Raw genomic sequence first — 14,062 nt, forward strand, 5'->3', positions numbered from 1 at the left:
TGTCTGGAACCGGTGTCTAATTCCATTTGGCAGGGGTGGCCGTTGAGGAAAAGAGAAACAAATAGCTTGTTTTCCGCAGCGGGGAAATTGCAGTTTACGGAAGAAGGGGAGTTACCTCGTTGGTTAGAAGAGGGCGAGTTGTCAGCCGGGCGGGAAACGTTGCGTGAAAACGGTGGTCGTCGATTCCTCGGTGAAAAATAGGGTCGTTGGTTTTGCTGAGTTGCTGGAGTTGGGTTGGCGGCGCGGCAGACTTCAGCGATGTGGCCGCGGCGCTGGCAACGGCGGCAATAGGCGTCCTTGAAATGGCAGCGAAAACGAGGGTGATTTCCGTTGCAGCCGGCACATCTGTCTGCACGGGAGGCTTCTTTGGCGTCATGGTCGGAGGCTCTTCGGATTTGGAGACAGGTGTCGTCTGGAGTAGCGGATTCCGAGTGTTTTTCATCAGGAGAGCAGGCGTGCCAAGGTGATTCATCAGGAATGTGATGAACGGTTGAGGTTGCGCGTTTAATTTCGGCAACAGATGTTTCAGATACCTCGGAGGCTTTTGCTGCCTTAAGAATGTCTTGGAGAGAGGCATCCTCATCAACTAAGTATTTCTTCTGGAGCGTGATATTGGTTAGACCGAAAATAAGGCGGTCAATCAATTGTTCCTCTGGATCCTTGTATTTGCACTTCGGAAGGAGTGCGCGTAGCCGAGTTATAAAATCGTTGGTGGATTCTCCGTCCGCTTGCCTCATCTGAGCGAATTGATGGCGGTATACGCGGACAGGAGTCGTCGGCTGGTAATGAGCGGCAAGTTTTGCTTGTAGAGTTGACCATGCGACGGTTTCCAGGGTGTCTGGGTCAACGAGTGTAGAGGCTAGGCTGTAGACTTCTGTGCCGCAATAAGCGAGGAATATAGCTTTCTTCCTCTCGTCATCGGCGTCATGTAGATTGCTCGCTTTCAGGAAAAATGTGAATTTGGACATATACGAGGTCCAAGCTTCCGTCTCGGAGTTGAATACAGGCGGCGGTGGAGCCATGGCCGAGTTCATGGCTGCGTTAGCGGGAGTTCGACCTCCTCGTCGCCACTGAAAAGTCAGGACTCCGGTAGTTTAAATCAAACTGGTTTATTCATGGCAAGAGAGATTACAAACACTGGAACGGTAGATTTGCCGGAATGAGGGCAACGGCTAACCCGTTGCCTTTTTATACTCTTTTAAACGCGGGCTTTTCCCAACTGACACACATTTAACTTTCGCGGCTATTTTCTGAATAGCCGCGTCTTAACCAATCGCAGATTTTCTGCGAATATTTTTAAAACAAACACAACAAAAGGTAATAACCAAGACCGTGAATTGTGGTGTGGGGGGGTCTCTAATATGTGGAAAGTTTGCTGCTCTGTCTGGGATTTCACTGGTTCTAACCACCTGTAGGTTTTTCTCTGCTCCTGAGAAGGGAGAAAAACCTCAGCCAACAAGCCGGCAGCAAACAATATTTTAAGTTCCAGATCAATGTCTAAATGAATGCCTATCAATTCTACTTTATGGCTGACCGTGAATGCCGCCGCCACACCAAATGAAGGCAAAGAAAGAAAGACAACGAGGAACACAACAGCCCTGTGTTCCCACCTGGGATTGTGCTAGCCCTGAAAGACCCCCCACTTCTGTTCCCTGTCCTATGTGAGCTGTGAGGACAAATGGCAGAAAGGGTGTGTCAGGAGTCACACCAGGAGGAGAGGGACAAAGTGGTTTCTGAGCCCTGCTGAGGGCCTTCAACCTCTGCCTTCAACAAGAGAAACTGGGGTTTTCTCCTGGAAGAATGTGTCGTGGGAACCCTAAAAACCCCTCCGCCCCACCCCCCAATCACAACAGCTGTTGCTAAGACATGCCAAAGAGGTCTGGCCCAGGACCCCTTCCCATCCCATAGAAACATAGAAGACTGAGGGCAGAAAAAGACCTCCTGGTCCATCTAGTCTGCCCTTTAAACTATTTCTTGTATTTTATCTTAGGATGGATCTATGTTTATCCCAGGCATGTTTAAATTCAGTGACTGTGGATTTACCAACCATGTCTGCTGGAAGTTTGTTCCAAGCATCTACTACTCTTTCAGTAAAATAATATTTTCTCACATTGCTTCTGACCTTTCCAACTAACCTCAGATTGTGCCCCCTTGTTCTTGGGTTCACTTTCCCATTGAAAACATTTCTCTCCTGAACCTTATTTAACCCTTTAACATATTTAAATGTTTCGATCATGTCCCCCCCCTTTTCCGTCTGTCCTCCAGACGATACAGATGGAGTTCATTAAGTCTTTCCTGATAAATGTTTCATGCTTAAGACCTTCTACTATGTTTGTAGCCCGTCTTTTGACCCGTTCAATTTTATCAATATTTTTTTGTAGGTATGGTCTCCAGAAATGGACACAGTATTATTCCAAATGGGGTCTCACCAGTGCTTTATACAGTGGGATCACAATCTCCCTCTTACTGCTTGTTATACCTCTAGCTATGCTACTTGCTTTTCCTACCGCCTGACTGCAGTGTTCACCCATTTTGAGATTGTCAGAAATCACTACCCCTAAATCCTTCTCTTCTGACGTTTTTGCTAACACAGAACTGCATTATTTTACCTTTGGAAACATTAAACTGCAGTTTCCATTGCTTTGACCACTTATCTTTTTAAGCTAAATCATTTGCCATATTATAGACGCCTCTAGGAATATCAACCCCATATCACTTCTAAGTCTGCCAGGTAGCCTTGGCTGCAAGTGCAGGGGGGGAAGCCAGGCTTCAAAGCTGGGGTCCACGCCCCAAGGGAGCCTCCAGGTCTGTCCTGGGCCTGGAAATGCACCCCTGACCAAACCTCCAAAGACTCAGAGATGCCGAAGCCAGACAGGTTGGTTTTATCTGACGGCCTTTACCCTTCCCTTCCCACATGCTGGAAACCACATCTCCATTATTAAAAATGTCTCCAGATCTCCATTGTTAAAAATGTCTCCAGATCTCCAATATTAAAGATGTCTCCAGATCTCCCTTATTAAAAATTCCTTCAGATCTCCATTATTAAAATTTTCTCCAGATCTCTATAATAATAATAATAATAATAATAATAATAATAATAATAATAATAATTTATTAGATTTGTATGCCGCCCCTCTCCAAGGACTCGGAGTGGCTCACAATTAAAAATTCCTCCAGATCTCCATTATTAAAATTTTCTCCATATCTCTCTAATTAAAAATGTCTCCATATCACCATTGTTAAAAATGTCTCCAGATCTCCAATATTAAAAATGTATCCAGATCTCCAATATTAAAAATGTCTCCAGATCCCCAATATTAAACATTTCTCCAGATCTCCAATATTAAAAATGTCTCCAGATTTCCATTATTAAACATTTCTCCAGATCTCCAATATTAAAAATGTCTCCAGATCCCCAATATTAAACATTTCTCCAGATCTCCATTATTAAAAATGTCTCCAGATCTCCATTATGAAACATAGAAACATAGAAACATAGAAGACTGATGGCAGAAAAAGACCTCATGGTCCATCTAGTCTGCCCTTATACTATTTCCTGTATTTTATCTTTCCAGATCTCCATTATTAAAAACGTCTCCAGATCTCCAATATTATTAAAAATGTCTCCAGATCTCCATTATGAAACATATCTCCAGGTCCCCAATATTAAACATTTTTCCAGATCTCCAATATTAAAAATGTCTCCAGGTCCTCAATATTAAAAACGTCTCCAGATCTCCAATATTATTAAAAATGTCTCCAGATCTCCAATATTAAAAATTTCTCCAGATCTCCAATATTTAAAACTTCCAGTTCGAGGGTCCATGGAATCCCGTGAAAACACTGCAAGAATTACATCTTTCACACTGCAAATCCCAAAGGTGTATCTAAGAGCTTCACCGGTAATTAATTTTCTGACTCTCCTAATCAATACCACCAAGTTTCAAAGCCTGCTGCGCTGCTCTTTCGGAAGCGAAGGCACTTTGGATCAGTTTACCAACTGCTGTTCATGGGAAACCACCTCCTATCAAGACAGCCATGATTCCCCATCACCCCCCAACTTCTCTGGGATGGCTCAGGGTGGACCTTGTGGCCACAGAGCGCATGAACGGGAGATGCTCTGGGCACCCTTCTGCTTTGCCAAGGCATTTGAGGCCCCCATGTGCTGGGGAGGAAAAGCCTTCTCAAAGGAGGGACTCCCGCTGGCCTGCTGGAGACCCTCAACGGCTACAGGCAAAGGCCAGATCCCACGTGAGCATGCGTGTGTGCACAAGCGCACATACACAAACACACAGAGCCACCAGCCAGAAGTGAACAGAATCTTATTTCAACCCAGGCAGAAGATGCAGCATTTGGGGTTGTGATGTCAACTTCTAACCCAGTGGTTCTCAGCCTTTCTAATGCAGTGACCCCTTAATACAATTCCTCATGTTGTGGTGACCCCCAACCATAAGTCGAGCGTCAATTCTCCCAAAAGAGCTTGAAGCTCATTGGCAGGAAGGTTAGAGGGACATTTCCCACCTGATTGGTCAGATTGTAAAAATATGCTCCAAGGCGCCAGAATCGAAGTTTAGTTCCTAACCCCATGGGAAATTTGTCTTTTCCCATAATTTAGGCGACCCCTGGGAAACAGTCATTCAACCCCCAAAGGGGTCCCAACCCCCAGTTTGAGAACCACTGTTGTAACCCAAAAAGAATGACGGCGGGGGGGAGAAGCACACAAAATCTCTACCACATAGACTGCTGCACGTGCTGGCTATTTCCCCCCACCTCACATCTGCCTTCTGAAACAGCTGCTCAAATGGGCCTCAAGGCAGGACTTGGGAGAAGGGGGCTCAGCTGGGGGAACCAGGACAGGCAGGAGGGAAACGGGAGTGAATAGCAGATGGGGGACCTCTTAGCATCCTCCTGGCCTTCTACTCCTGCTGCACCTCTGGTGGGATCATAGAAACATTGATGGCAAAAAAGACCTCCTGGTCCATCTACTTATACTATTTTGTGTATTTTATCTTAGGAGGTGTTGTGGTTGGCTCTGGCCCAGCTCCTGCCCCAGGGAATGTGGAGGTGGAGGCAGGGGAAACGCAAACATGTCCTAGGCCTGTTTTGTTGCCGGCAGAGTCAGGGAGTGCAGTTTCCTCAGACGAAGAAGAAGGTGGGGGTGACTTGGAAGAGGGGGGCTTGGCACACAGCCCAGGAAGCCAATCACCATTATCTTCGGTCGATTCGGATGACGAAGTGTTAGACCCACGCATGCGCAGACTTATGCATCGAAGAGACCAATTGAGGAAATATTACAGGAGATAAGAGAGGTCACCTGTGTTTGGGGGGGGGGCTCCAGTAATTAGAGCTGCTGCTATAAATAGCAGCGTGCTAGTTTGGCCGTTGTGGAATAATCGCACTTCTTCAGGATCGTGCCTCGCTGTTTCTGAACTTTGTGGATTTTTCACGCCTTTGATACCAAAGCAGAGTAAAGTGTGTGTGTGTTTCACTTCAGTGGGAAGAAGGAGGGCTGTGACGTATCTTCACAGCTACTAGCTAAGTACTTAAGGACTGATTAAGGGACTTGTACAGCCTACAAGGTTGTTTTGGGGAAGAGTGCTCTTTGCAATACAAAAAGGGTGTTTTGTTTCTTTTGAATTTTGTGATAAAGGACATTGTTTTGAATTTTCAAACGTGTGTGTGTCTGAAATTTGTACCCGTGAATTTTTCGGGAGGCTTCTACCAGACAGCCTGGCAGAACAGGATGGATATACAGTATGTTTATCCCAGGCATGTTTAAATTCAGTGACTGTGGATTTACCAACCAAGTCTGCTGGAAGTTTGTTCCAAGGATCATAAGGGAGGGGCTCCATTTCCTTTATCATTCTTGTTGCCCTTTTTGGCACCTTTTCCAGTTTCATTATATCCTTCTTGAGGTGCGGTGACCAGAACTGTACACAGGACTCCAAGTGTGGTCTCACCATCGATTTGTACAGAGGCAATACAACACTTTTTGATTGATTGATTGATTGATTGATTGATTGATTGATTGATTGGATTTGTATGCCGTCCCTCTCTGAAGACTCAGGGCGGTTCACAACATATCAAAACAATATACAATATACCAGTGTTTCCCAACCTTGGCAACTTGAAGATATTTGGACTTCAACTCCCAGAATTCCCCAGCCAGCAAATGCTGGCTGGGGAATTCTGGGAGTTGAAGTCCAGATATCTTCAAGTTGCCAAGGTTGGGAAACACTGCAATATACATATCTAAAAACTCTAATTGATATAGCTACAAAACATTAAAAACTCTAATGACATTTAAAATCATTCCTTCCCATTCACACCTACTACACTCGTAGGCCAGGGGGCTGGGGTCTAATGGCGGCAAGCCTGGCGGCACAGATAGGTCTTTAAACTTTTACAAAAGGCGAGGAGGGTGGGGGCAGTGCAAATCTCTGGAGGGGGAGTTGAAGAGAGCTGGGGGGAGTTTCTATGTTTCCTTCAAAGGAACTCAGCAAAATGGCTACAGCACAAACTCCTCAGAGGCTATCATGGTGGCCCTGCTAACATAGAAACATAGAAGACTGAAGGCAGAAAAAGACCTCATGATCCATCTAGTCTGCCCTTATACTGTTTTTTGTATTTTATCTTAGGATGGATATATGTTTATCCCAGGCATGTTTAAATTCAGTTACTGTGGATTTATCTACCATGTCTGCTGGAAGTTTGTTCCAAGGATCTACTACTCTTTCAGTAAAATAATATTTTCTCATGTTGCTTTTGATCTTTCCCCCAAGTAACTTCAGATTGTGTCCCCTTGTTCTTGTGTTCACTTTCCTATTAAAAACACTTCCCTCCTGAACCTTATTTAACCCTTTGACATATTTAAATGTTTTGATCATGTCCCCCCTTTTCCTTCTGTCCTCCAGACTATACAGATTGAGTTCATTAAGTCTTTCCTGATACGTTTTATGCTTAAGACCTTCCACCATTCTTGTAGCCCGTCTTTGGACCCGTTCAATTTTGTCAATCTCTTTTTGTAGGTGAGGTCTCCAGAACTGAACACAGGATTCCAAATGTGGTCTCACCAGCGCTCTATATAGCGGAATCACAATCTCCCTCTTTATTTATTTATTATTTATTATTTAGATTTGTATGCCGCCCCTCTCCACGGACTCTTCCTGCTTGTTATACCTCTAGCTATGCAGCCAAGCATCCTACTTGCTTTTCCTACCACCCGACCACACTGTTCACCCATTTTGAGACTGTCAGAAATCACGACCCCTAAATCCTTCTCTTCTGAAGTTTTTGCTAACACAGAACTGCCAATACAATACTCAGATTGAGGATTCCTTTTCCCCAAGTGCATTATTTTACATTTGGAAACATTAAACTGCAGTTTCCATTGCTTTGACCAGCGGCATCCTGGGAGGGGGCTAAACACTATTTAGTCAAGGGAAGAAGGTTTACAGGCCCCGGAAGAATTAACCACGACATTCCTGGCCGTGGCACCCAGAATCCCCCCTGCGTGAAATTCCGTCCCTTTCGCCTACTTTGCACAAGAGAGAGCACCAAAAAACACCCACCGTTTCCCCCTTCGCGGCGTATTTCCCCTCCCAGCCGAAGCGCTTTCAAGAACTGGCTCGCAGAATAAAAACCGTCATATTATCCACAAACAAATCAGAGCATGCGGCCAAAAAAAGGAAAGAGCCCCAGCCTCAAAAGAAGTAAACAAGGTTGCAAATCAGTCCAACGTGTGAATAAAACAAGAGGCGTTTTGCAACCTCATATTTCCAACAGGGACATAATTGAAATGATGGGCAAGTCCCAGATGGGCCCCTCAGGTTGCCTCCTTTTCTGGAGAGAGAAGTGCTGAGATCCAGGGGGAATCCATGGGTGTGGGGAGGTGGCACAACCGATTCACCGCCCCCAAAGCCTTGCCTGCAAATGGAAAGTAGCCCCCCACCCTCTTTCTGGAGCCCCCCTCTCTCCAATTGGAGCAAACCCTCCATTTCTCCTCCAATAATAATAATAATAATAATAATAACAACAACAACAACAACAATAATAATAATTTATTAGATTTGTATGCCGCCCCTCTCCAAAAACTCCAAGAAGCCAGCCAGGATGAGGAGCAGCTTCTTGGGGCTTCTTGTCAAAGACTACTTCAGCTTCAACCACAACAACACAAGAGCACACAACAGATTCAAGCTTAATATTAACTGTTCCAAACCTGACTGTAAAAAATATGACTTTAGTAATCGGGTTGTCAAAGCGTGGAACTCATTACCGGACTCCATAGTGTCATCCCCTAACCCCCAACACTTTACCCTTAGACTATCCACGGTTGACCTCTCCAGATTCCTAAGAGGTCAGTAAGGGGCGTGCATAAGCGCACTAGTGTGCCTTCCGTCCCCTGTCCTATAGTCTCTCCTATATCTCGTGTTTCTTCACTACTATATCCTCTATAACCTTCACTGTGTATTATTGTGTAGTATTGGACAAAATAAATAAATAAATAAAATAAAAAGCTGCCTCCTCCTCCCACTCCTCCTCCCCCTTCTGCCCCCAGATGACTGACAGGGCGACAGAGGAAGTCAAGGGGGGAGGGGGGTGCACCTCCATTGAGCCTCCAGGCAGCTTCTTCCGCTTCCCCTTCAGGCTCATCAGCCTCCCCCACATCCTGGAGGCTGATAGGGGGGGCAATGCTACTCAGAGGGGAGGGAAGGGGCTGCCTTTCGGAGCTCCCCCCCAGCTCTCCAGCAACCCATCGGGCGAAAGGGCTCTGAGTGGGAGAAGGAAGAGGGAGGCCCTCCGCGCTCGGCCTGCCAGAGATGCTGAGCCCTCCCACAGCTGGGGACATCCAGCCCCAGAGCTGCTCGCAGGAGAAGAAGGCTGCGTGGAGGGCAACCGCCTTGGGGTCTCTCCTCGGCAGCATTCAGGCTTGCCAAACACACCACCTCCTTGCCACATGATCCCACTGGACCACCAACACACAACCAGACCTCAACATGCGGCAGGATGCAGGCCTCGCTCCTGAGAGCCCCCGTGGCTTTAAAAAAACAAGGCAGCCCGTGTGGCTAGGCCACATCCAGAGTCCTGCATACCCAGAGGTTCTAAACCCTTGATGGGATTTGCATACAAGGCCAATATACAGAGGTGGGCTGCTAAGGTGGAACGGTGACATGTGCCTGCCCCCCGTGGCTCTGAGTGCTAGCGGAGTCCAGCGCAATTCTGCCACTGCACCTGGGCAGGGAGCGAAATCGCCCACGGACATGAGATACACAAGAGATACAATTTCTCTCTCTTATTTACTATTCCTGAACATCCAAAACCTACTGTCGTCTGGCGGGACCCAGAGGAAGAGCTTTCTCTGTGGGGGCCCCGACCCTCTGGAACCAGCTCCCCCCTGAGATTAGGATTGCCCCCACCCTCCCTGCCTTTCGTAAACTCCTTAAGACCCACCTCTGCCATCAGGCATGGGGGAACTAAAACATCTCCCCCCTGCCCATGTTGTTTTGCCGTTGATTGATTGACTGTGTGCCTGTTTTTTATATATATTGGGATTGTTTTATGAAATTACTAATTTTAAATTGTAATTAGATTGGTGGGCATTGGATTTGTTATGTATTGTTTTTTATTATTGTTGTGAGCCGCCCCGAGTTTGCGGAGAGGGGCGGCATATAAATCCAATAAATCTAATCTAATCTACTATTTAATTTTATGTATATGTAGAATATATATATATTACACACAGGCACACAAAAATATGCATTGTCTACTATATGAACTGTATGTACACACAAGCACAGCTCTTCTAAGATTATTTATTTATTTTATTTATTTATTTATTAGATTTGTATGCCGCCCCTCTCCGTAGATTCGGGGCGGCTCACAACATACAATAAAACAATTCACAACAAATCTAATAAATTTTAAAAAAAATTAAAAACCCATATACACATTCAACCTCATTTACTGCAATAGGAAAAACATACCCAGAGATCAAAAGAGGGAAAAAAGAATTTTTTCTACTGGTTCTGCGTCTCTGTGCATGATTTTGCTACCTGCCCAGGTGCAGTAGCATAATTGTGCTGGACTCTGCTAGTACTCAGAGCCATGGGGGCGGGCACATGTCACCATTCCACCTTTGCAGCCCACCTCTGCCAATATAGATAGATAGATATAGATATATAGCGCTTGTAACTCACCCTGACACTGGAAACCTTGCTTTCCAAATCCCCTGCAAAGGAAAAAGATACAACACCCTGTTAGAATTCACACATCCAGGTGCCAACATCCTCTTCTTTAATGTGGCTTCCAGGTGAGCCTCAGGGTTTCAGCACAAGTAAAACAAAAGAAAAAAAGCCCAAACCCACATTTCATTTTAGACCCTTTCCATGGTCCCTGTACAGAAGGGAGAACTTGGCAGACTTCAGCACGGTCCATCTTTGAAATCAACATTTGGCTATGGGAATCACTGGTCCTGCACTGGTCAAGAGTTCCTGGGTCAAGGGGTGCCTATTTAGCACACGCTGGGGAGACCCCAGTTGAAGGAGTTGTGTTCACCTTATCTTTTCTTTCCCAAAATTGTGGTTGAGGGTAGAAATATAGAAACATAGAAGATTGACGGCAGAAAAAGGCCTCATGGTCCATCTAGTCTGCCCTTATACTACTGTATTTCCTGTATTTTATCTTAGGATGGATCTATGTTTATCCCAGGCGTGTTTAAATCCAGTGACTGTGGATTTACCAACCACGTCTACTGGAAGTTTGTTCCAAGCATCTACTACTCTTTCAGTCAAATAATATTTTCTCATGTTGCTTCTGATCTTTCCCCCAACTATAACCTCAGATTGTTGGGGAAAATATCAGTAGCAACATGAGAAAATATTATTTGACTGAAAGAGTAGTAGATGCTTGTCTTAACAGGTCTCAGCATCTGTCTTCCTTGACCCTCCTCCCACCCACCAAGGGTTTTTCTCCCTCTGGGTAAAATCCCTGTTCAGTTGGGAGAGGCTGATGTTCAGGGCCTGCACAGAGGGCCATTTGCCCCTCCTGGATGCTGCTAGCTCGGTCCAGGAGGCTGCGGGGAAGTTTCCAACGGAGCTGCCCATCACCTTGGCCAAGCCATCCCTCCTTTCAGCCCCTCCCTCCTGCCTTCTCCCCCTTGCATCGCAAGCCCCCTCCCTATATCTGGGGAAGAAGGTGCAGGGGCCGGCTGTCAAAGCCTCTCATCCCCATCCACGCTCCTTTCGAGCCCGGCCATCAGGCGCGAGGTGGCCGTGGACCATGGAACATGTAGCCCAGCCTCCTTGGTGGGTTCCAGGCTGCTGTAAGGCAGGGGAAGGAGGTTCAGATCTAGAGGAGGGGGGAGCCTGGGGGGGCAAGGATTAGGGGGGGCAGCAGCTGGCCAGAGAAGCGGGGTGCCAAAGTTGCCTGCTTGGCCTCCAGGGCGGAGAGGAAGCGGAGGCGGCGGGGGGGGGGGGGTATGGGGGGGCGACAAGACAAGGGTGCACAGAACAGGCAGCTGACTGTGGCGGGGGGGCGATGAGGTGGGGGCTGCCGGGAACAGCCTTCCATCCCCATCAGCGCTCCTTTCGGGCCGGCCCATCAGACGCCATGGACCATGGAACATGGAGTCCATCCCCTTCGGAGGGCTCCAGGCTAGGGAAATCCTGGCAGGGCTAAGACAGCTAACGGGGGGGGGGGGGCGATGAGGGGGGGGCTGCCGGGAACAGCCTTCCATCCCCATCCGCCCTCATTTCGGGCCGGCCCATCAGGTGCGAAGTGGCGGTGGACCATGGAGTCCATCTTCTTCGGAGGGCTCCAGGCTGGGGAAATCCCGGCAGGGCTAAGACAGCTAATGGAAGGGGCGGGGGGGGGGGCAACAGCCGGCCAGAGAAGCGGGGAGTAAAAGTTGCCTGCTTGGCCTCCAGGGCGTAGAGGAAGCGGAGGTGGCGGGCGGGGGCTGCGGAGGGGGGGGGGAGAGACAAGGGCGCACAGAGCAGGCAGCCGACCGTGTGAGGGGGGAGGCGGGGGGGGGAAGTGGGTGTCGGTGAGCCCAGAAGTGGGGCAGGCTGTCAATGGGACCGGGGCCTTCCCGGGAACAGTCTCCCATCCCCATCAGCGCTCCTTTCCGCGGGGCCGTGGACCATGGAGCATGTAGCCCACCCTCTTCGGAAGCCTCCAGGTTGGGGAAAGCCCGGCGGGGCTAAGCGGGAAGGCGGCTCAGATCTCGGGGAGGGGGGAGCGATGAGTGGGGGAGCTCCGGGAACAGCCTCCCATCCCCATCAGCGCTCCTTTCAGGCGGCCCACCAGGCGCGAAGTGGCCATGGACCATGGAGCATATAGTCCATCCTCTTCGGAGGGCTGGGGAAAGCCCGACAGGGCTAAGCGGGAAAGCGGCTCAGATCTCGGGGAAGGGGGGGGCGATGAGTGGGGGAGCTCCGGGAACAGCCTCCCATCCCCATCAGCGCTCCTTTCAGGCGGCCCATGGAGCATGTAGTCCATCCTCTTCGGAGGGCTCCAGGCTGGGGAAAGCACGGCGGGGCTAAGCGGGAAGGCGGCTCAGATCTCAGGGAGGGGGGAGCGATGGGGGGGAGCCCTCCCGGGAGCAACCTCCCACCCCCATCAGCACTGCTTTCAGCGGGCCATCAGGATCGTGCACCATGGAGCGTGTAGTCCATCCTCTTCGGAGGATGGGGAAAGCCCGGCAGGGCTAAGCGGGAAGGCGGCTCAGATCTCGCAGAAGGGGGGGGCGGGCGAGGATGGGGGGCGAGCGGGGGGGCGTTTGTCCTCACCAGATGAAGTCCGTGCAGTGGCTGCAGAAGGTGGGCTGCTTGAAGAAGCGGGCGGTGAACTTATGGTTCTTGATCTCGTGCACGTTCTTCTGCCGGAGGGCGCCTTTGCGGGCGAAGCGGACGTGGCTCTCCTCGCCCTCCGGGCCGGGCAACGACGGGGGCTCCGCGGCCGTCACCGCCGCCGCCTCCGGTTCGGCCATGCTGCCTGCTCCAACCGATGCCGCCGCCGCCGTCGCCGCCACCGCCGAGCTGCCTGGCGCGGCCGCCGCTCCGCCCGCTGGTGCTGAAGCTGCGGCGGCGACACCTCTGGCCGCCACTGGGCAGAAAGGCAGCGCCGAGCATCCCCCCTCCCTGCCCCGCCCCGCGGCCCGCCCCCGCCCGCCCCTTCCGCCGACCCGACACCCCCCCCCCAGAGGCAGGCAAGGCCAGCGGAGATGGGAGGCTGAAAGGAGGCGAGGGAGGGGCAGAAAGGGGGGGGAAGTGGGGGCTCTGCGGGAATGGGGCCCTCGATGCTTTCCATTGGGGACCCCTTCCCCTCGGTCCCTTTGGGGGGGCGTCTGGGTAGCCCAGGAAGCCCCCAAAACTGCATTCTGGCTGGGTTTGCATAGGATCCTGCAGGATTGGAAGTTATTTATTTATTTATCTGTCTGCCTGCCTGCCTGTCTACCTGCCTACCTACCTTCCTTCCTACTTACCTATCTATCTACAGTGGGGGGGGGAGGATCTAGCCAGCCTCCAATTGTGCAAGTTCTCCTACTTAAAAAGATGAGAGGCCTGTAATTGACATCATATTTATTTAGTTATCTATCTATCTATCTATCTATCTACCTACCTACCTACCTACCTACCAATCTACACTGGGGGGGGGATCTAGTCAGCCACCAATTGTGCAAGTTCTCCCACTTAAAAAGATGAGAGAGGCCTGTAATTGACATCATATTTATCTATCTATCTATCTATCTATCTATCTATCTATCTATCTATCTATCTCCGAGTCTGCAGAGAGGCGGAGAGGAGAGGCATACAAATCTAATAAATTATTATTATTATTATTATTATTATTATTATTATTAATTATTATTACCTACCTATCTATCTATCTACAGTGGGGGGGAGGATCTAGTCAGCCACCAATTGTGCAAGTTCTCCCACTTAAAAAGATGAGAGAAGCCTGTAATTGACAACATAGGTAGACCTCAACCATGAGAGACAACATGATAAAACACATCCAGAAAATCACATTGTCTGACATTTAACAGATATATTTGCAAATT

General features: G+C 49.0%; 1 protein-coding gene across 1 annotated transcript in view; it reads right to left on the reverse strand.

The window, feature by feature from the left end:
- The window catches only part of PRKCB (protein kinase C beta), a 273,710-nt gene extending 260,722 nt beyond the window's left edge, over positions 1–12,988 (reverse strand). The window contains exons 1-2 of the mRNA XM_070760867.1: positions 12,789–12,988; positions 10,197–10,228 (exon numbers count right to left, since the gene is read on the reverse strand). Coding sequence (XP_070616968.1) covers positions 10,197–10,228; positions 12,789–12,988 — 232 coding nt within the window. The remainder of the gene's footprint in view (positions 1–10,196; positions 10,229–12,788) is intronic.
- Between the last annotated feature and the right edge of the window lie 1,074 nt (positions 12,989–14,062).

The sequence above is a fragment of the Erythrolamprus reginae genome, chromosome 9 (assembly GCF_031021105.1).
Source record: "Erythrolamprus reginae isolate rEryReg1 chromosome 9, rEryReg1.hap1, whole genome shotgun sequence".
Lineage (NCBI taxonomy): Eukaryota > Metazoa > Chordata > Lepidosauria > Squamata > Dipsadidae > Erythrolamprus > Erythrolamprus reginae.